We start from the raw sequence: 22,409 nt of genomic DNA on the forward strand, positions 1-22,409 counted from the left end.
TTGGGTCAGGAATATCCCCTGAAGAAGCGAATGGCAACCTACTTCAGTATTCTTGCCTGGGAAATCCCATGGACAGAGGATCCTGGTGGGCTACAGTCCATGGGATCACAAAGAGTCAGACAAAACTTAGCAATAAACAACAACATGAAGCCACTGTCAATGATAATATGTATAGTCATTGGACTATAAATTGGAAGAGCATTCAAAACTATGGAGGAATTTGTAATAGAAGCATAAGAAATCTGTCAGAGACTCATAAACCCCAAGCAATTATTTTCACAGGCATGGAAAACATTTTAACTTGAGATCATGGCCTACCTTTATTATTGCCTCAATAATTCAGTTTCACTAAGTTTCTTGTTTCAAATGACTTCTCAAAGTTATTCCTATTATGTTGAAATTTCATGAAGCGTTCCATAAAGTGAAAAGTGAAAGTGAAAGTGAAATTGAAGTCATTCAGTCATGTCTGACTCTTTGCAACCCATGGACTCTAGCCCACCAAGCTCCTCCATCCATGGGATTCTCCAGGCAAGAATACTGGAGTGGGTTGCCATTTCCTTCTCCAGGGGATCTTCCTGACCCAGGGATCGAACCCAGGTCTCCCACATTGCAGGCAGACGCTTTAACCTCTGCACCACCAGGGAAGGGTTCAGTAATCAATGCTAATTATTAATTTCTCATTCTGAGAATGTCAACAGGTTTCTTAGAGATGTTGGAAAGGTCTAGTTAAATTCTAGGTCTAGTTAACTTTCTAGTAACCCACATGGCCCCTATTTCAAATTGGTTGAGAAAATGGTGACAGCCAATCATTTATGACACAAACTGAAACAACGAAAGAAAACAAGATAATTAATGCTGCTTGTCTTTTTCAGAAATTAATAATAAAACATCTAAGCTTTCAAATAAGATTCTGGGTACACTGTATTTATTGAAGGTTTAAAGTTATACTGTGTAAATTATTTCTGCATGTGTTTGCTTAAGAAATACAACCATTTAAATAAAACATTTTTTCATTTGTCATGTCTATATCTGAATCATAACTCTTGGATAGACTTTAAAATATCAAAGACATTTTCTCTGCAATGGTGTTTCTGAGCATAATGATTGCAATTAGAAAAGAGGCAGAGCTTTGGGCTGGAGTCCTGCTTCTACCACTAATTATGTGATCTAGGAAAAGTTGCTTAACTTCGCTGAGCCTCAGATTCCATATTTGTCAAATTGAGGACATAAAATTTATTCCCAGGGTTGTTTTTTCTAGGATTAAATAATAAAGTATCTTAAGTATAATATTTAATACCTCACAAAAAGGTAGCTGTAGATAGATAAGTTTTAATTTATAAAACTGTGCCCTTTTATTCATATAAGAGCAAAGACATGAAAACAAATCAGTCTTAAAAACTATTTCCTGCTTAAATAGCTTATATAGTTTGTCTTTTAAGTTTAAGTTGCTATATCTATAAAATGGGATGTGGAAATGTCAATAATTAGAATTATTGTGAGAAAATTTTATGGTGTGTCATTGATCCTTTTCATAACGCCAATTGTCTTACTGTTCACACTGTTTGTTGAACCCCAGGTAGGCAAAGCTTGAGCTAGGAGGCTGGAAGAAGACTTGAGGAGCCGTAGGAACAGCAGCACATTCATTCTCTTTTGGCTGGCATGGCATCCATAACACAGCCTCTCTCCTGGCTGATGTAGCAGCTGTAGCAGCAGCCATACAAAACCATAACATAGCCATAATGTAGCCATAACATGACTTCATATAACATAACCATGGCGCTCCTCCAATGTAGCCTCAATGCAGCAGCCCCTAGGGCTTTTCAGTTGAGGCTTGTGTATGCTTTCCAAACAAAGTAGCCTGTGGCCAAGAGAGTACCTCATGATGTGCAAGTGCTGTGCTATAAGTGACCTCAGCTGTTACATAACTGTGCAAAGTTACTGTTTACAGAACATGGGGTGAGAAGGCATGAGAGTGTGGGGTGAGAGAACCTGACTTGTGCCATCTTGTTAATTTCCCCACATATGGGTTCTTTAATAATTTGATAATCCGAGCACTGTATCATCTGTATCTTCTTGGTCCCTTGAACCTTATAAAATTACATTTCATTTGAAATAAAAATTCAAAATACATTAGAAACGTGACAGTTTGTTACTCTGGAACAGATTTTTCTCTATGTTGATCATTTTCTTCAATGGTTAGCAGCAAGACTGGTTGTTAAGCAAGCAGACGGTTGGGTGCTGCCCCCAGAGATTTTGAAACAGACACTATAATTCACTGGGGTTCAGAGAAACTATTAAAACATATATTGATTTTAGCTGATTCATTATACCTAACAGAGTATAGACCTTGGTGTTTTTACAAGTACTCCAGTGATTCTGATGCAATTAGTCTGAGGACCATCCTTTGAGACATAAGCTCAAGTGCAGGCCTCTAATGTGCAATGTGAACAGCTTAGGTTATCTGGGAAAATATGTTGGAATTCTACCTATAGTTTTGTCTAAATCAAGTTAATCTCTACTTACATTTAGTATACCGGGGGTTTCATTATATCTGCATATCTGATTGTCACATGTCACAGGTTTTAAGAAGTGCTCTAAAAGAAGACATTAGAGTGGGAGTTCGCAGGCAGGGAGGCTGCCTCTGGCCCCTCCCTGCTTTGCTTTAAGCAAGACATGATTCTTGTGCCTGGCAGGCAGGGAAAGCCTTTTGGGATATTATGTATTTATAGTGGAGAAAATATAACACAGTGCTGAATTTTGTCTTAGAGGAAGCAATGAGGTTAGTTCACATGGTTTATTAGGAGCACCAGAAGTGAGGTGGGCAAGGCAGTGTAGATTTTCCAGCATGTAGACAAGTTTTTCAATTCTCTGAGGTTTTTTAAAAATAAATACCAGATGAGCAAGCAATTACGTGAGAGATACTGATTATTATCATTAGCATTATTATATAACATGTTTGGACTCCTCCTCTATGCTAGACATTGCTGTATTAATAAATGCTTTTAAATATTACATGATTTAATCCTCACTACACATCTGTAGATTGGTGTGAATGTCAGTAGCTGACATATGAGGAGAATGAAGTGGAAGCAGACAAAATAACTTATGATTCCATGGTAAATGCTTATATAACCCAAAAACTATTTCTGCAAAATGGACGAGTGAGTTAGAAAACTGTAAATTCTCTACAGTGAAGATGAAGATCATAATCTAAGCACAAATAACCAACAGAAAATGGCAAAATGGATGCTCCTAATAAGAGGTATCAGTCATAATGTAAGTAAAAGCTAAGGTCACCTAATCAGCTCTAGCAAGTCTCCCCAGAGTAGAACTGATTATAAAGATTGTATGAAACATGGATTTATACCCAGAATAGTTAATGATGAAATTGCCCTCTCTGGGCAAGTATCTTTGTATTTTGGGGTTTTGAGAGATTAATGATAGCATGAAGCCATTAAAGCAGGTAGACATTTTAAAATTAATTGTTTATATATTTTTAAGAGAATTTTTTTCTTGTAAAGACAAACAGTACAGAAATTGTTTTATCATAACTTAAAAAAATCATAAATCCTACTCCCTTGGCCACCCTAAAGATTTTCCTGCACCCTGAATTCTCTCTCTCTCTCTCTTTTTTACAACTTTATTTATTTTTGACTGTGCTGGGTCTTTGTTGCTGCACTGGCTTTTCTCTAGCTGTGGTGAGTGGGCACTGCTCTCTAGTCACAGGGTTCTCTCTTCTCAGTGTGGTGACCACTCTTGTTGCAGAGCACGGGTTCTAGGGCATGAGGGCTTCAGTAGTTCAGGCATGTGGGTAAATTGTTGTGACTCCTGGGCTCTAGAGTACAGACTCAATAGTTGTGACCCATGGACTTAGTTGCTGCACAGCATGTGGGATCTTCTTGAATCTGAGTCTCCTGCATTGGCAGGCAGATTTTTTTGCCACTGAACCACCAGGGAAACCCTATATCTGTTATGTTTCTACTCTCTTCTACTTGAAAAATATGTTGCAGAAAAAATATTCTGGAAGTAAAGCAATTTTTCAGCATCAAGAATAAACCATTTTGTGGGAAGGGGTGGTGGTGGGAGTTGGGCAATACTTTATAGCTAACATATTTTGCAATGGACCAAAATGCAATCCTCCAAGCAAAATTTTATGTTTTATATTACATATTAAAGGCTGGCTCCTTTTCTTTTTTATTACTTTTGCCTCTGTTACTGCATGGCAATACTTTCATCATATGACTTATAAAACTGCAAACTTTTCATTGAATTTTTATCACTACAGCAATGAATAATGCATTCAGTCCTCAAAATGTCACAAAGAACATCAAGTGGTTTTAAATAATACGTTCTTGATGGAGTTTCAAGAAGAAAGCAATCCAAAGATGCAGCAGAGAAGGTGAAGTTTGGAAAGGAAATTTCATATAAATTTGTCAGTTATCCAGGATTGATGAAATAAGTGGAGAGGAAAGACTGAGAAATAAAACTGTGTCTTTTAAAGATCAAAAACTGGAAAAAGAAAAAAAGCAAAACAAACACACTTGTCACTAGGGACAGAGAGGGAAATACAGGAAGTAGCAAAAAACAGATGGTCTGTGGTGGGGGGTCGAGGGAGGAGGAGAAATTAGGAACTTCGTAAGTAAAGTATAGAAATTGAATTTTTTAAAATTTCTTTTTTTGACTTGGCTGGGTCTTTGTTTCTGTGTGCAGAGTTTCTCTAGTTGCAGTTCAGTTCAGTTCAGTCGCTCAGTCGTGTCCGACTCTATGTAACCCCATGAACTGCAGGGGTTCCCTGTCCATCACCAACTCCTGGAGTCCACCCAAACCCATGTCTATTGAGTCGGTGATGCCATCCAATCATCTCATCCTCTGTCGTCCCCTTCTCCTCCTGCCCCCAATCCCTCCCAGCATCAGGGTCCTTTCACATGAGTCAGCTCTTCGCATTAGGTGGCCAAAGTATTGGAGTTTCAGCTTCAGCATCAGTCCTTCCAATGGACACCCAGGGCTGATCTCCTTTAGGATGGACTGGTTGGATCTCCTTGCAGTCCAAGGGACTCTCAAGAGTCTTCTCCAACACCTCAGTTCAAAAGCATCAATTCTTCGGCCCTCAGCTTTCTTTGTAGTCCAACTCTCACATCCATATATGACCACTGGAAAAGCCATAGCCTTGACTAGACAGACCTTTGTTGACAAAGTAATGTCTCTGCTTTTTAATATGCTGTCTAGGTTGGTCATAACTTTCCTTCCAAGGAGTAAGCGTCTTTTAATTTCATGGCTGCAATCACCCTCTGCAGTGATTTTGGAGCCCAGAAAAATGAAGTCAGCCACTGTTTCCACTGTTTCCCCGTCTATTTGCCATGAAGTGATGGGACTGGATGCCATGATCTTAGTTTTCTGAGCTTCAAGCTAACTTTTTCACTCTCCTCTTTCACTTTCATCAAGAGGCTCTTTAGTTCTTCTTCACTTTCTGCCTTAAGGGTGGTGTTATCTCCATATCTGAGGTTATAGATATTTCTCCTGGCAATCTTGATTCCAGCTTGTGCTTCCTCCAGCTGCATATAAGTTAAATAAGCAGGGTGACAATATACTAGCTGCAGTAAGTGAGGGCTACTCTAGTTGCTGTTTGGAGGTTTCTCATTGTAGTGGCTTTTCTTGTTAGTTGCCAAATGGCATGTGGGATCAAACCTATGTCCCAGGTGTTGGCAGGCATATTCTTAACCACTGGACCACCAGGGAAGTCCTAGGAATTGAATTTGAAGCTGTAGTGAAATCATATTGTATTTTGGAACCATAATATTAACAATTTTCAAGGCTTTGGGAACATTTTCAGTGTTTTCTGAGCGAGGAATCTTGAGTAAAATACAATAACTATTAGAATGCTACCTTTGAATATTTATTAGTTGATGAGAGTACTCCTCTTTCTAGCATCCTTTTCTCTTAGGTTTTGAGATAGACCATATTATGATAATCCAGCCGAATGAAATTTTCAATCCCCAGTGGAGCATGCTGTTAACTGTCTATCCAACAGATGTTCTCTTATTTTTTTTCTTGCTAATAGACTCCTAATTTTATTTTTCTCCAGATATAGAATCAAGGCTTCTTAATCTCAGAGAGTATGGGGCTCATACCAGCCCCTCAGAATTAATCATCACTAGCTTAAAGTAGTCATGGTAATTCCACTCCCTTTAGCTAATGATTGGTCTGGAGTAAGCATGTGTAATAAGAGTTTCCTATTGCTGATGTAACAAATTATCACAAATTTGTTATTTCACTGTTACATAGGCCAGAAGTTTGGGTTGGCTTGCTTGGTCTCTCTGCTGTGAGTTTTTTAAGGACAGAATCAAGGTGTTGACTGGCTGAGCTCTTATGAAAATGCTCTGGAAAGATCTGCTTCCACACTTTTCAGTTTTTGGTAGAAACCAGTTCCTTGTGGTTGTAGGACTGAGGTCCCCATTTCCTTGTTAGCTCATAGGAACCTCTCTTCAGTCTTTGCATATGGACCATTACATCTCAGAAAGTAGAAGTGTGTTGAATCCTTCACAGTTGAAACTTTTGACTTCTTCTGCTTGATCTCTTCTTGCTCCAGCTTTGGTAAATGTTTTGCTCTTAAGGAATCATGTTATATTGGGCCCCTGGATAATCTCTTTTAAGTTCTGCAAACTTTATTATATCTGCATATTCACAAATTCGCAGGATTAGACTGTGGATATCTCTGGGTGTCCATTATCATGCATAACATTATATGGAAGCTATATGTAGTTAAAGAAATGAGGGGGATTCCATTTCCCAGATGAAAAGATGGAGACTCAGCTTATTGTATCCAGCTAGAGATGCTAGTGTGTGGGGGAGGGTGGACAAGGTGTCTGGAGTAGCAGCAGCTACCTTGTTACCAGGGGACATCAAGAATGAAGATTAAACTCAACATACTAAGGATGGTGGAGCAGGAGACTAGAAAGCACCTAGATCCTCTTGATGATATTTTAGAATAGCAGAACCAGTGCCAGTGACTGCTTTTGTCTGGAGAGCTTGTCATTTGAGGAAAAATAACTATTTGTTTACAAGCAATCAGTTCAGTTTTCTGTCACTGGCAACTAAAAGCAATTCTAAATAACATGTTGCTCCTATCCCTAATTTTTGAAACTCTACTGTGGGACAGATCTCTACTTTCAGTTCAGTTCAGTTCAGTCGCTCAGTCATGTCCGACTCTTTGTGACCCCATGAATTGCAGCACGCCAGTCCTCCCTGTCCATCACCAACTCCCAGAGTTCACTCAAACTCACGTCCTGTAAAATGTAGTAATTGACTAATCTGATTAAATTTGTTTATACTATAATTTGTAATAAGGGTCTTCATATTGTGGTGCCAATCTTAGCTTAACCTTGAGACTGTATTCAGGATTATAGAGTCCAGGAAAGAGGATCTAGGGGTCAGCAAACTACAGCCATAAGCCAAATCCTGCTGGCATAAGCCAGGCAGCTAAGAAAGGTTTTCATATTCTTGCTTTTGGCTGTGCCACATGGCATGCGGGATCCTCCCCAGCCAGGGGTGGAACCTGTGCCCCTGCATTTGGACAGTAAAGTCTTAACCACTGGACTAACAGAGAGATCCAAAAGGTTTTCATATTCTTAAAGCATTTGTACTTGTGCCCACCCCCTCCCCGCCGCCCCACAACAACAACAACAACAACAACAACAAGAGGAATATCTGACCAGAGACCATATGTGACCTCAAAGCTGAGAGTTTATTATATGGGCCTTTATGGAAAGATCATGCCAACCTCTGCACTAGTCTCACAGAGGACTCACCGATAATGAAGTTGAGAATGGGTTTTACTAAGGTAAGTTATTAGGCAAGCATTTAATACCTTTGAAAAATTATTGTAAATCACGGTGTAAAGCTTTTGGTTCAGGTAAAAATGAGTTCTGTCTTCAAATTAGGTTTCTTTTCAGTTCAACATTTATTGAATTTCTGTTATTACAAGACTATGGAAGACACTGAAGTTACACAATGAATAAATCAGGGTCTTAATGTAGCTGGAAATCACTTCAGGGAGTAATCTTCTCTGGGAAAAATGATCCATGCAATATTCTGAGCAAAAGATAAGAGCTTGTATAAATCGTATTGAATAAAAAATTAAAAAAAAAATTTTTTATGGAAGGATAATTGCTTTACAATATTGTGCTGGTTTCTGCCATACATTAACATGAATCAGCCACAGGGATACATATGTCCCCTCCCTCATAAATCTCCCTCCCACCTCCCACCCTATCCCACCCCTCTAGGTTGCCACAGCTCACTGAGTTGAGCTCTCTGTGTTACACAGCAAATTCCCCCTGGCTATCTGTTTTACATATGGTAATGTATACGTTTCCATGCTATTCTCAATTCTCCCCACCATCTGCTTCCCCACAGTGTCCACAAGTCTGTTCTCTATGTCTGCATCTCCATTACTGCCCTGCAAACAGGTTCATCCATACTATTGTTCTAGATTCCATATACATGCATTAATATACAATATTTGTCTTTCTCTGACTTAGTTCACTCTTTACAACAGCCTCTAGGTTCATCCACCTCACAAAGATTGACTCAAATACATTCTTTTTACAGCTGAGTGATATTCCATTGTACATAACGACAATTTCTGTATCCATTCATCTGTTGAATGACTTCTAGGTTGCTTCCATGTCCTAGTTATTGTAAAAAAACTGCTGAATGAACAGTGGGGTGCATGCATCTCTTTCAGTTATGGTTTTCTCAGGGTATATGCCCAGTAGTTTAATTGTTGGGTCATATGGTAGTTCTATTCCTAGTTTTTTAAGGAATCTCCATACTGTTCTCCATAGTGGTTGTATCAGGTTACATTTCCACCAGTAGTGCAAGAGGGTTCCCTTTTCTCCACACCCTCTCCAACATTTATTGTTTTTAGATTTTTTAATGCTGTCCGTTCTGACTGTGTGAGGTGTTACCTCATTGTGGTTTTGATTTGCATTTCTCTAATAATGAGTGAAGTTGAGCATCTTTTCATCTAATAGTTTTATAATTTTTGGCCCTACATTTAAATCTTGACTCCATTTTGAATTTATTTTTGTGTATGGTGTTAGACAGTGTTCTACTTTCATTCTTTTACATGTATCTGTCCAGTGTTCCCAGCACCACTTTTTGGATTGGCTGTCTTTGAATGAAAATTTTTTTCTGTATTGGGTTTCTGTGACAGTCCAGTGGTTAGGACTTGGCACTTTCACTGCAGGGGCCTGGGGTTTGATCCCTGGTTGGGAAACTAAGTTCCCTCATGCCATGAGGGTGGCCAAATTAAAAAAAAAATATGTATCTACTTTTTTTTTTTTAAGGAGGAATGGATGGACAGCAAGTGGTTGGAAATTTGGGTCTATAGCTCAGGATCAGTTCAGTTCAGTTGCTCAGTCGTGTCTGACTCTTTGTGACCCCATGAATCGCAGCACGCCAGGCCTCCCTGCTCAGGATCAGGAGGGTAGAAAAGGAATGAACAACCACTAATAGCTACTTTCTATATGGTAATCAAATTGTTACATCAGTCCCCATTGATTGATATGGCAAATGTTATTTTGCAATTTCTACTTCAGGTCACACGCTCCAGTCTTCATATTGTTTTTACTAAATCAAACTGCCTCCTAAAGGAAAGAAAGGATTGAAGATAAAAATTAGGAGAAGATTCACAAATCTGTTGAAGACGCAGACAGGGAGATTGTAGATAAAAGGGTCAAACACAAAACACGTAGGATTGCCTGCATTTAATCATGGAAAGAGAGAGAAGTTAGTGAAAATCTCTGAAAACAAGTGATCAGAAAGTGTAAAGAAAACTAGGAGTTGTTTCACAGAGGCTAAGAAATTCAGAAGTTTTAAAAGCTCCAGTACCATCAAGCAGAGTGGATATAGAGATGAAATAAACTGAAATTGGTTAGCAGGACATAATGTGATATTTTGTATTGTTCAGTTTGGTAGCCACTAGCTAGTTCTTTACATTTAAATCAGCTAAAAAAATCAAACTTCAGTTCCTTAGTTGTACTAGCTACGTTTGAAATGCTCAAAAGTCAGATGTCACTAGTGGCTAGCATACCAGGCAACTGAAGCCTTTGAGTCATCACAGAAAGTCCTATTGGTATATGCCTTTTGCTGTTGTTATTGTTTGTCTGTTTGAACATCCAGTAGAGCAGAAGAAAGATTGCAATGTGAAAATTGAACAGGTTTTCTCTTATGCCCTCTACAGTAGTTTGCAATGTGCAATATCAACTTGATTTGATATCGTTAGCTTGATGTTACCTCTTCCTTTTTGCTATTCAGTTTTAGCCTCACCTTCTTTTTTACTGGACTATCGCAGTGGCCGCCTATCTGCCTTTGCGTCTTGTTCTTTCTTCCTTTTAATTTTTTCTCCATATAAATCATTCATCCACTCAACAACACTCTTATTAATGCCACTTTTCCTGGGCAGCCAACCTTAAGTTTTATTGATAGTCCACTGTGGTATGGTGCAAATGGGGGCACCACATCAGCACCATAACCCACCCCAGTGTTCCTGCCTGGAGAATCCCAGGGACAGAGGAGCTGGGTGGGCTGCCGTCTATGGGGTTACAGAGTCAGACACGACTGAAGCGATTTAGCAGCAGCAGCAGCAGCAGCAGCAGCACCATAAGGAAGTAATTTCTTTCCTACCCCCAAGTTTCCTTTCCTGCACTTACACAGCTTATAATCAATGCAAGCAGAGTGGTTATAATACATTCACATCACACAAATAACATTACAGCAGGAACAATAGCTAATCATAATCATCTCCTGGTGTCTTTTATTTCTGATCTGCTACCAAATCTTTTCCCTTTTTACTTCAGCACTGCAATAGCTTGTTACCTAGTCTTCTTTTAGTCTCTCTTTCTACCTTCCACCAGAAGCTCTGATCATATTAGTCCCTTTCAGGGATCCCCTTAGGCGTACACAACAGAATGGTGGAAAGTCTTCCATTACATAGGTAGGACAACCCATCTTTCCTGTCCTACCTCCCTCAACATTCTTCCACACATCTTTTTGTGGTATTCATCATTCCCGAGGCACCTTCATACCTATTCACCTCCCTCTCTCTTGTCCCTGCGAGTCATCTTTCAGACTCCAGACTTCGCTCCCATACCCCTAAGACGACTCAGGAAGAAAGATACACGCAGTCCAAGGGGGAGATGGGTACTAATCAGGGCCCGAGGGACACAAACCTGTTTGACCATGTCCATTTGGGAAGCTACTCCAAATAAGCTGCACTCACAATGCTTACTATACCCCCTCAAAAGACAAAGTAATTTTCACTGTAACGGAGAGGAGGCATCTCAGTAACCAAAGACTCTTGGTAGAGACAGAGTCTCAGCTAGTCTCTGGGAGGCGAAAGGGATTGTGGGAGCGCCGTTCATCGTCCCAGCAGGCTCATGGGAAATGTAGTGCAGTTTTTCTCCAACATGGCGGCGCCAGGGTGAGTTGTGTGAGAGTACTCGCCGCGGTTTTCTGTGTTAGAGTGGGAGAACCTGGCGAAGGAGAGGGCTCCCGTTTTCTGAGAACCGCACCTGAGCCAAGGTGGAGATTTGTGGCCCTTCTTATTGGTGGGAACGGAGGCTGCATATCTCCGCTTTCCCTTGTTGCCTCTTCCGGTGTCCTCTTTCTGCCCCATGAGCTTCGGACCTCACCAGGGAGAGGAGGGATTGTTCGTGGGCAGTAGGGTGTCCGTGCGTTCGGTGGTTCTGTTAGAGTTTGAGGTGCATGTGCTCACGTGGTGCCTGTGTCAGTCTGTTTTTTTTGTTTTGTTTTGTTTTGTTTTGTTTGTTTGGAGGGTTGGAGACAAGCGGCTATAATCTGGGGAGTGTTGGTCTGTGATGTTAGCTTCAGGAGTTTTTTTGATTCGTGCCAGTGCAGTGAAGAGAGAGTTGCTGGTGGTCTAGCAGCTTGCAAAACTGTATCTTCCTATGCCCTTTATTTTGAGTAATACCTGAGACTTGTGCTTTTCGTGGTGTGAGCCAATAGTTTTGGCTGATTTCATTTAGCAAATATTTGCTGTGTACTTTCTGAATGCCAGACAGTCAAATTCCGTGCCTTCAATTAGGCGACAGCCTTCTGGGTGAACGCAGCACACAACAAAGTAGTTAGAATATGATGTGGAAATACAGGGATGTAGTTGCACATCCTGTATTAATGAAAACATTGAAGAGGGCCACCGAACTCAATTCTGAAGAAGAGGTTTAGAACGTAAGATGGCAAATTCAGTAAGTTTAGGCTTACTCAGTAAGATTTATTGATTGGCTACTATGTGCTAGGTCCTGCTCTAGGTGCTGGGTGTTACAGGGTGAATAATACAGACAAAAATCTCTACTATCATTTTATTGTTCAGTCGCTCAGTGGTGTCTGATTTTGCCACACCGTGGACTGCAGCATATCTGGCTACCATGCCCTTCACTATCTCCGGGAGTTTGCTCAAACTCATATACATTGAGTCGATGATGCCGTCCAACCATCTCATCCTCTGTTGTCCGCTTCTCTTGCCCTCAGTCTTTCCCAGCATCAGGGTCTTTTCCAACGAGTCATCTTTGTTATAGCTTTTCTTCCATTTTAGTAAGTTAGAGGAGGAAAACAGAATAAACACATTAATGAAGGCATTAAAAAATATAGAGTAGTAGTTCTTCAAAGAATTAAAGTGAAGTGATATGACAAGTGATGGGGTCAGTTTTTTCTAATCTTTTTTTTTCCTTCTTAAATAGATAGTGCAATTTGAATAGCTACTAAATTGAAAAGTTGCAGAAGAGGAGCTTTCACTCCTCATTCCTGTACCCAGTCTTCCTATTTTCCCTTCCTTGAGTCAACCCATATTACTGATAATCTTGTATGTCCCAGAAATTTGTATGTATAGTTTATATATCTGTACCATATACTTTATAGCCAGGCCTCAAATTGTTTCCAATCTTTGCTATTAATTTAATTTATGTACAAGCACAGGAACATTTGTTTATACTACTTGGTTCATTATAGGCTCTCTTATTCAAGGAGAGCATAACACATATATTATTATTTCCACTTAGGGCAGTATCCAATAGAATGTATTGGGGTTAAACTTTCTTACAGAGTAGATGCGATCTCAAAATTCTTATTATCCTGTGGGGAGTGTGCTTAGGCCAGATACAACATGGCTAATATTCTAATAAAATAGTGACCTTGCTCTTGTCGCATCCCATGACATGGCAAGGCATGTGCACATCTTTGTGCAGTAGTGGAAATTCCCTGGCCAGGGAATTGGCCTTGTTCGAAAGGGGCCCCTCCAGGTCTCAGCAGCTGGTATCAGTCTTTTCCTTGTTAAGGTGACTGAGACCTGTCTTCACATGTAGTACTATTGCCTGACTGAGGCAAGGAGAAGGGAAAGGAGATACCAGAAATGTGATTATGAGGCTCCATCTACTGGTGCCGGACTCTTACTGTCAGACTTAAAACAATGTATTCAGATTCTTTTCTTTCTCATTTCTTCCACTTGGCAGTCTTTGCTCGTGTAACATATTTAGAAAAAAACTCTTAGATTCATCCCCATTCTTCATTGCTGACTGCAAAAATGATGATCTTGGAATGGAATGGCAATAAGATAATTCTTTGAGGCCTCCTCAGCTTTTCTTGGTCTTTAAACCAGTCTCATCTGGCTCTTCTGGAAATTAATCGTAATTTAGTAATAGATTTATGTAATCATTTAAGAAAGTTATGAAATTGTGTCAGAGAGTAGCATAGCCAGACATTAGTTAAAATACTGAAAACAGATTTTATTTAGGTAATTATTGACAGTAGGGGAAAAAGCTAAGCTCTGTTCCAGTTTGTTTGTAAGTGCTTAGGGTGTGTGTGGCGGGGTGCTCAGTAGAGTGAAAGTGAAAGTGTTAGTCTCTCAGTCCTGTGTGATTCTTTGTGACCCCATGGGCGGTGGCCCTCCAGGCTTCTCTGTCCAGGGATTCTTTAGGCAGGAATACTGGAATGGGTTGCCATTTCCTTCTGCAAGGGATCTTCCTGATGCACCGGCTCAGTGTAGTTGGTCAGTGTAAATGCACTTAGGCCACCTGTTTGTTAGCTGGCAGTTACCAAAGTTAGGATTCCATCCTGTCACAAAGATGGTCATAGAGGCCCTGTGCTTCCTGATGATTACATTTCAAAGGGGAAATTCCCTGCCAGTTCAGTGGTTAGGACTCCATGCTTTTACTGCTAAGGGTATAGGTTTAATCCCTGGTCAGGGAAATAAGATCTCACAAGCCAAATGGTGCAGCCAAAAAAACACACAAAACACAAAAAACATAACAAACCCAAAAAACATTTCAAAAGAATAACACTCAGGTCCTTGAGAGAAAAACTTCTGAATTGTAAGAGATACTGATACATGTTCACAACTGTAAGCTGTTTTTAATAAGTACCTTAAAAAAAAAAGGGAGGTCAGAGGCCTATTGTTATGAGTTGCTAGAACAAATAATAAAATTTCCTGGCAGCATTTTAAGTTTTATCAGTCATCCATTTAAAAAAAAATTTATTTTTAATTGATTGATGATTGGCATACAATATTGGTTTGATTTCTGTCATACATCAACTTGAATTAACCTTAGGTGTACATATGTTGCTTCCTTGAATCTCCCTCCTATCTCCCACCCATTTCCACCCCTCTAAGTTGTTACAGAGCCTCAGTTTGAGTTCCCTGAGTCATACAGCAAATTCTCATTGGTTATCTATTTACATATGTTAGTGTATATGCATCCATGCTGCTGCTGCTGCTGCTGCTGCTGCTACGTCGCTTTAGTCGTGTCCGACTCTGTGCGGCCCCATAGACGGCAGCCCACCAGGCTCCCCCGTCCCTGGGGTTCTCCAGGCAAGAGCACTGGAGTGGGTTGCCATTTCCTTCTCCAATGCATGAAAGTGAAAAGCGAAAGTGAAGTCTCTCAGTCATGTCCGACTCTTCCCGATCCCATGGACTGCAGCCTACCAGGCTCCTCCATCCATGGGATTGTCCAGGCAAGAGTACTGGAGTGGGATGCCATTGCCTTCTCCGATGCATCCATGCTACTCTTCCCATTTATCTCACCCTCTTCCTCTTCTCCCCTACCCTTGTCCATAAATCTGTTCTCTATGTCTGTGTCTCCATTGCGGCTCTGTGAACCAGTTTGTTAGTACCATCCATCTAGATTCCATATATATGCGTTAATACTATAAATATATATATATTTCTTTCTGACTTACTTTGTATAATAGGCTCTAGGTTCATCCACCTCATTAGAACTGACTCAAATGTGTTCCTTTCTATGGCTAAGTAGTATTCCATTGTATATATGTACTGCAGCTTCTTTATCCATTCATCTGTTGATACACCTCTAGGTTCAGACAGTCATTTTAATGAGAAGCTGGGATCATCCTAAGATATGGCTTTATGCTACTGTAAACCATGGTAAAGTTTGGTCACATGTTTTAGTGCAGGGTTTGGATGGAGTTATGTGCCATGAATAGGTACTATTATTCCTATTTTATGGGTGAAGAAACCTAAGCACAGAAAAAACTTAGTAACTCACACAGGTTCATTATAACTAATAAAGGGTAAAGCTGAGGTTTGAACTAGAACTTTGACCTCTAAACACTGTGTTATATTGTTTGAGGACGCTGTGGGGAAACAAAAATATGGTTTAATTTTTGTCATTAAAGAGCTCATAGTCCCGTGGAAGGGGACAAACAGAACAAATAGTTAGTGCAGTGTTAAAAATGTATATTCAGCTATCTCCTTCTTATTTAATGATGACTCCAAAAACTTTCTTTCTAACCTTATTTCTTCTCCTTTTTCCACTTTATATTTTCACCTACCAGCCAGACATTGAAACTGTGTATCTCACCAGTAATTCAAACATATGATATCCTAAATCTGACTCATCACCTCCCCTTACTGATCTGCTCTTCCTGACCACCTTCTGACTTTGCAGTCAGAATTTGGAATGACATTACTATAGCCTCTCCGTCACTCACTCTGTCCTGTTAGTAAAGTCAAAGTGAAAGTGAAAGTAATAGTCACTCAGTCCTATCTCACTCTTTGTGACCCCATGGACCGTAGCCCACCAGACTCCTCTGTCTGTGGAATTCTCCAGACAAGAATACTGAAGTGGGTAGACATTCCCTTCTCACTCCCTTCCTGACCCAGGGATTGAACCCAGGTCTCCTGCATTGCAGGAAGATTCTTTACTGTCTGAGCCACTAGTCCAAAGCTTCTCTCCTCATATCTGAGTAGTCCTCACAGCTTATTGATTGTTTTGAACTTATCTTTTGCCCTCTCTCCTTATTTCCCTTTTCCTTCTTTCTACAGCCTTCACCCTAGATAAGACCAGCATTTCTACTTGTTAAACTGGATTATTGCAAGTCTTTTTGCCTCTCATTTCCCTATTGTGCTGTCCAGCTTGCCGATTTTACTGGCCTTACCTCCTGTCTCATGTACTACATGTATTATTTAAGCTGGATTACTGCTGTTTTTTCAATAGTTTCAACATTTTTATTCTGTATATAAAAACTAATAGAGTTTTGACTGTTTAAGAGCTGCTTTGAAATGATTTTTATTTAAGTTCATAAGTTTATTTTGTTTGCCAACTTTGAAGACTCTCAAGTGGGTGAAGAGTGGAATTGGTGGGTCAGCCAGCATTCTCTCTTCTAAAAAATTATGTCTGCTACTCAGTGTCTTTGCCAGACACATCCATTTCTGCTTTTAGCTTCTGTTCTTTATTGCCTCGCTGGATCCCTTCCCTTCCGTATGACTGTGTATTCTTCTTGTCCTTTGATATTCATCTCAAGTCCCCTTCTGTTTTGAAGTTCTCCCAAACTTTCCCAGTTAACATCAATCTTATCTTTTTTGTCTCTAATTTATATCACTCTTAAAGAACATTAACACTTAATTACCTAAAGATATGTCATATTTTTTCATTGTTTAATGTTTGTCTGTTTTCCTCAACTAACTTATAAACCTGTACTGAAAGCATAAACCATGTATTGTTTGCTGTAGAGTGCTGAGTCCTTAAGTAGACATGTGTGTATTCACTCATTGTTTGATTATCCCTTCAACAAACTTTTGTTGAGCACCTGCTGTGTGTTGGCATTTCTGCTCTCCTTGGGTTTACATCCTGATGGAGGAATTAAGCCAACAAATTAATCATCACAAATTTTGTTAAATTCCATGAGCAAAATAAAATAGGCTTCTGTAATAAAGCATGATGCAGGGTGCTGATTTGGACAGTGTGAAGACCTTTTTGGGAAAGCACTCAGGAACTACTTACTGATTGACATATCTTAAAAAAAATGAAAACATAATTCTATGGTGTTCTTAAACCTGTTATTTTAAAAATTATGGATACCAAATATTTAACATACACAGTTTAAAAAAATAATAAACACCTAAACCACTACCTAGCTTAAATACTTTTAATACTTCTATGTGTCCCTTTCATATCGCAGTTCTGTCTTCTCTCCTGAAATAACTTCTCTCATGTACTTTGTATTTATTATTTCCTTACTTTTATGCTATATGTGTATTTCTAAACAACATATGGCTTACTTTTGAATTTTGAACTTTATATAATGGAATCATACTGTATATTCTACTGTGAATTTTTTGTTTCTTTTTTTTCCTTTCCTAACATTGATGAGGGTGAAAGAGGAGAGTGAAAAAGCTGGCTTAAAACTCAACATTCAAAAAACTAAGATCATGGCATCTAGTCCCTTCACTTCATGGCAAATAGATGGGAAAAAAGTGGAAACAGTGACAGCTTTTATTTTCTTGGACTCCAAAATCACTACAGATGGTGACTGTAGGCATGAAATTAGAAGACACTTGCTCCTTGGAAGGAAAGCTCTGACCAACCTAGACAGCATATTGAAAAGCAGAGACATCACTTTGCTGACAAAGTCCATATAGTCAAAGCTATGGTTTTTTCCAGCAGTCATGTATGGATGTGAGAGTTGGAACACAAAGAAGGCTGAGTGCCAAAGAATTGATGCTTTTGGGTTGTGATGCTGTAGAAGACTGTTTAGAGTCCTTTGGACAGCAAGGAGATCAAACCAGTCGATCCTAAAGGAAATCAGCCCTGACTGTTTATTGGAAGAACTGATGCTGAAGCTGAAGCTCCAGTACTTTGGCCACCTGATGGAAAGAGCTGACTCATTGGAAAAGAACCTGATGCTGGGAAAGATTGAGGGCAGGAAGAGAAGGGGGCAGCAGAGGATGAGACAGTTGGATGGCATTACTGGCTCAGTGGACATGAGTTTGAGCAAACTCCAGGAGAAAGTGAAGGACAGGGAAGCCTGGTGTGCTGCAGTCCATGAAGCTGCAAAGAGTAGGATATGACTTAGTGACTAAACAACAATAACAAGAACATGTGAGATTTGTCTGGCATATTTTACCTATGACTTCATAAGTAAAGAGATTGGATATGGGAAAACAGCCCACTTAATAGCACTAAAGCACTGGCTTGTTTTGTAGAACCTACCAGGGATGCTGTTAGATGTTCTTGCTTTTTTGTTACCTTCTTAAATATTCCTTTGTTGTCCATGGATCTGTTTGTTCTCACTTCTCTTGGTTGGTGAAAAGTATAGTAGGCGTTTAAAAATTGTTACATAGAAACAGTTATAAAGTATAAAATACATGAACAGTATTATAATTATTCCTTTCTGACTCCTAAGTTTGACGTTTTGTCCTTCCTTTTTTTTCTCCAGTATTGTCATGAACAGCAACCACCAAAGTAATTACAAACTCAGTAAAACTGAGAAGAAACTCTTAAGGAAACAAATTAAAGCCAGGCATACTTTGCTGAGACATGAAGGCATTGAGACAGTATCTTATGCTACTCAGGTAACCTAGAACTATTATTATAATTTGAATTTAAATGTATTGCCATGTTATTGTGTTCCAAGTAGCATTGTTAATAATTGCTCAGAGAAGAAGTTCCATCATGTGTTATAATCTGTTAAATGTATGTATATATATGATAGGACCTTCTAATTTTCTATTTTGGGACATAGCCTAGTATTGTTTGAATTTCCATTGATTGTGTTGTTTGAGCTAGAGGAAGCTGCAATTCTGCATTAATAACAATAACACTATACATCTGTTTACAGTTTACAAAGCATACTTGTATTCATTATTATATTTAATTTCCTAGAAGTCATTATGAGATAGGTGAGAAAACTAAGGTTCTGAGAGGTTGTGATATGTCCATTGATATAAGGTGCTGAATCGAAATCTAAAGCTAGATCTTTTGTACAGTAATGCAATCTTCTTTCTTCTATTCCTAACTTCATCTCTATTATAAAGTATTTTGATTATACACTGTGAAACAGTTTTTATTTGAGATTTTATTTATAAAACTTTTTTATTATCTGATGGGCAATGATTAAATGATATGTATGTATGCATGTACACACACACACACACACACACACGCACACACACACACACACACACACACACACACACACACACACACACCCCCTTCCTGGGCTATGAATGAGGAGAAGTTAGCTTAACTCTTAGCTTCCTGGGCTATGAATGAGGAGAAGTTAGCTTAACTCTTAGCTTCTCCACTTATTTGTACATGAGCAGTACCCTTTGAGGGGGCTTCCCTGGTGGCCCAGAGGTTAAAGCATCTACCTGCAATGCGGGAGACCTGGGTTCGATCCCTGGGTCGGGAAGATCCCCTGGAGAAGGAAACGGCAACCCACTCCAGTATTCTTGCCTGGAGAATACCATGGAAGGAGGAGCCGGGTGGGCTACAGTCCACGGTGGTGCAAAGAGTCTGACACGACTGAGCGACTTCACTTTCACTTTCAATACCCTTTGACCTCAGCTTTCTTCATTTGTAAGGACATGCTATTACATACCTTTTTATTCCATTGGGTTGTTAGAGTCTAAAGAGAACATGTATATGATAGTAGTTCCTAGTCATTAAAATACCATATGAGTACAAAGTATTCTTATGATATTCTTTCTGATTGTAAAGATATAGGATAAGAATAGTAAGGAAGCTTACTACTGAGGGCCAAAGACATAGAGTTTAGAAGGTGAAGCTGAGATCAAAACTTAGATCTCTCGATTCTCAGACTAGTACTCTTCTGTCACTCTTGCTCTATCTTCTGTGCTGCATCACAGTTTAGGAATGAGTGGAGGTTTAATATTAGCCCTACATTGATTTTCTTACATATTAATAGCTTCAGGCTCACCCACCCGTGGTGTCCATGCAGTGTGCCTCACGCCCGGGTTCCTGTACTGTTCCCTCATGATCATGGGACTCCAGGTACTCCTGCTCCCGCTGCCTGTGCTGATGATGCTGGGTGGCTCGTGGGCTCCACAACTGATGAAATACAGTTTAATGTAATTAGGCAAGCTGCTTGTGGTGTGAGATGCATTCCTGTGGCCTGGCTCTGTAATGGACAGCAGGAGGGCCCAGATAGGGCTGATTAGAAATGTGCTTTGCAGATGCAAAATCCCTATCAAGCACTAAGCACTGAAGAAACAGTTGTAAGGCATCATCTCAAAACCAGCCTAGTGGAGGACTTTTCCTTTCCTGAAGTAGACCTTCGATAAAAGCACATATACATACACACACAAATGAATAACTTCAGATAATTTAAACCAAATCCCGCAAAAAAGGATGGAGTAGATAATAGATTAGAATTAATATATATGCACACACTTAGTGCCAAGAGCCACTGAGGCTGTGAGGCTTTCAGAAGATTAATGACATACTCTATTTTCATCAATTCTCAAGCATAACTGGCTTTTTTCCCCCTTACAGGGGTTGTGTAGAAAAGTAGTAAGAAAAGAAATGAGTTTCTTTGCTGCCTCTGAAACTTGTTTCTGGTTGACATGAACTTTTCTTTTAGATCTTTAGAAGTTTTAACCTCATCTTCATGGCTCCTAAAGTGTCATTTTATTTGGACTTGATAATTTTTTCCTCCTCAGTATTTTTAAACGAAGAGAAAACATTTGTAGAAAGACTTCCAATTATATGTTATTTATCTAGGGGAGAACAAATGCTCTTTTTACTATATGTCATAAGTATAGATATCTTTGTGGACTTCCCAATGGTGATAGTGGTAAAGAACCCGCCTACTGGTGCAGGAGTCTTAAGCGACGTAGGTTTGATCCCTGGGTCAGGAAGACCGCTTAGAGAAGGGTATGGCAATCCACTCCAGTGATCTTGCCTAGAGAACCCGTGGACAGAGGAGCCTGGCAGGCTGCAGTCCTTAGGGTCGCACAGAGTCAGACACGACTAAAGCGACTTAGCACGCATGAATGTAGGTATCTTTGTACAATGTTATAGTGATTGTTAGGGTTTTCTAGAGCCATGGTCCTCAACTTATCAGGACTGAAGATAACTTTAAAAAAATCTGAATTCTTTTCTTCATATTATTGGAAAAATTGCTTGACTGAACAACTGTTTATTAAAGTAAGCATTAATTGTATAGCCCACATGTAATAGTAAGTTCCTCCCTTCCCTCCTGCATTGCACTTGTTTTTGTGTGGTTTGACTTTAGCATTGCCCACAAATCACTTGGAAAGCATCTTTGAGTACTGCTGTTACTCCTCAGGTCACCTCTCACTGTCTTCGCCAATTCCTGGGTGGGGTATGGATCCTTGTCAGTTACAAAACTGTTGTAGTTCCTTAGATTTGGGAATACTGGAAATATTTTTGTATTATGGCTACATATGACCAAAGCTATTCTGGTACTTTAGTTTATAATCTCACTGAATGAGGTCCAGGGTAAACCATCTGAGACTAAATTTTATACCATGTTTTATAGTATTGTATTAGTATGCTTATTGTCTGTGTGTATGTGTGTATACTTACATGTTCTTTCATCACTAAGTCCTGTTCGGCTCTTTTGAAACCCCATGGATGGTAGTTTGCCAGGCTCCTCTCTCCATGGGATTTCCCAGGCAAGAATACTGGAGTGGGTTGACATTTCCTTCTCCAGGGCACCTTCCCCACCCAGGGATCAAACCTGTTTCTCCTGCACTGCAGGTGGATTCTTTACCATTGAGCCACCGTACATATAAAATATTGGCTGCCCCATAACAGAGCAGAGCTTTACTTATTATCCAATTTTACAGTAATTTCTTTTACATTCTTTTAAAACAAGGTTCTAAATATGAACCTTCTCATTTTATACATATGAAACTGATACATTATGTTCTAAACTCCAGCTTCATATAAATCAAGTGTTGTCAGACTACTGTCCTCAGGTCAAGTCTGACTTGTTAGCTAAGAATGAGTTTTATATTTTAAGGGTTGTTAAAAAATTATAACTAAATAGAGACTTAATAGATGCTGAAGAGATCAGGAAGAGATGGAAGGAACACATGGAGGAACTGTACA

At 39.6% G+C, this 22,409-nt stretch overlaps 1 protein-coding gene across 2 annotated transcripts in view; it reads left to right on the top strand.

Moving 5' to 3' along the window:
• Nucleotides 11,516-22,409, top strand: part of ALKBH8 (alkB homolog 8, tRNA methyltransferase) — a 126,806-nt gene continuing 115,912 nt past the window's right edge. Inside the window, exons 1-2 of one of the 2 annotated variants that reach the window (XM_018059848.1) lie at nucleotides 11,516-11,583; nucleotides 18,748-18,883. In XM_018059848.1, the coding sequence (XP_017915337.1) occupies nucleotides 18,755-18,883 (129 nt within the window). In that variant the 5' untranslated portion in view covers nucleotides 11,516-11,583; nucleotides 18,748-18,754. The remainder of the gene's footprint in view (nucleotides 11,584-18,747; nucleotides 18,884-22,409) is intronic. The other variant, XM_013969562.2, reaches the window with a different exon arrangement.

Source organism: Capra hircus, chromosome 15 (genome assembly GCF_001704415.2).
Source record: "Capra hircus breed San Clemente chromosome 15, ASM170441v1, whole genome shotgun sequence".
Lineage (NCBI taxonomy): Eukaryota > Metazoa > Chordata > Mammalia > Artiodactyla > Bovidae > Capra > Capra hircus.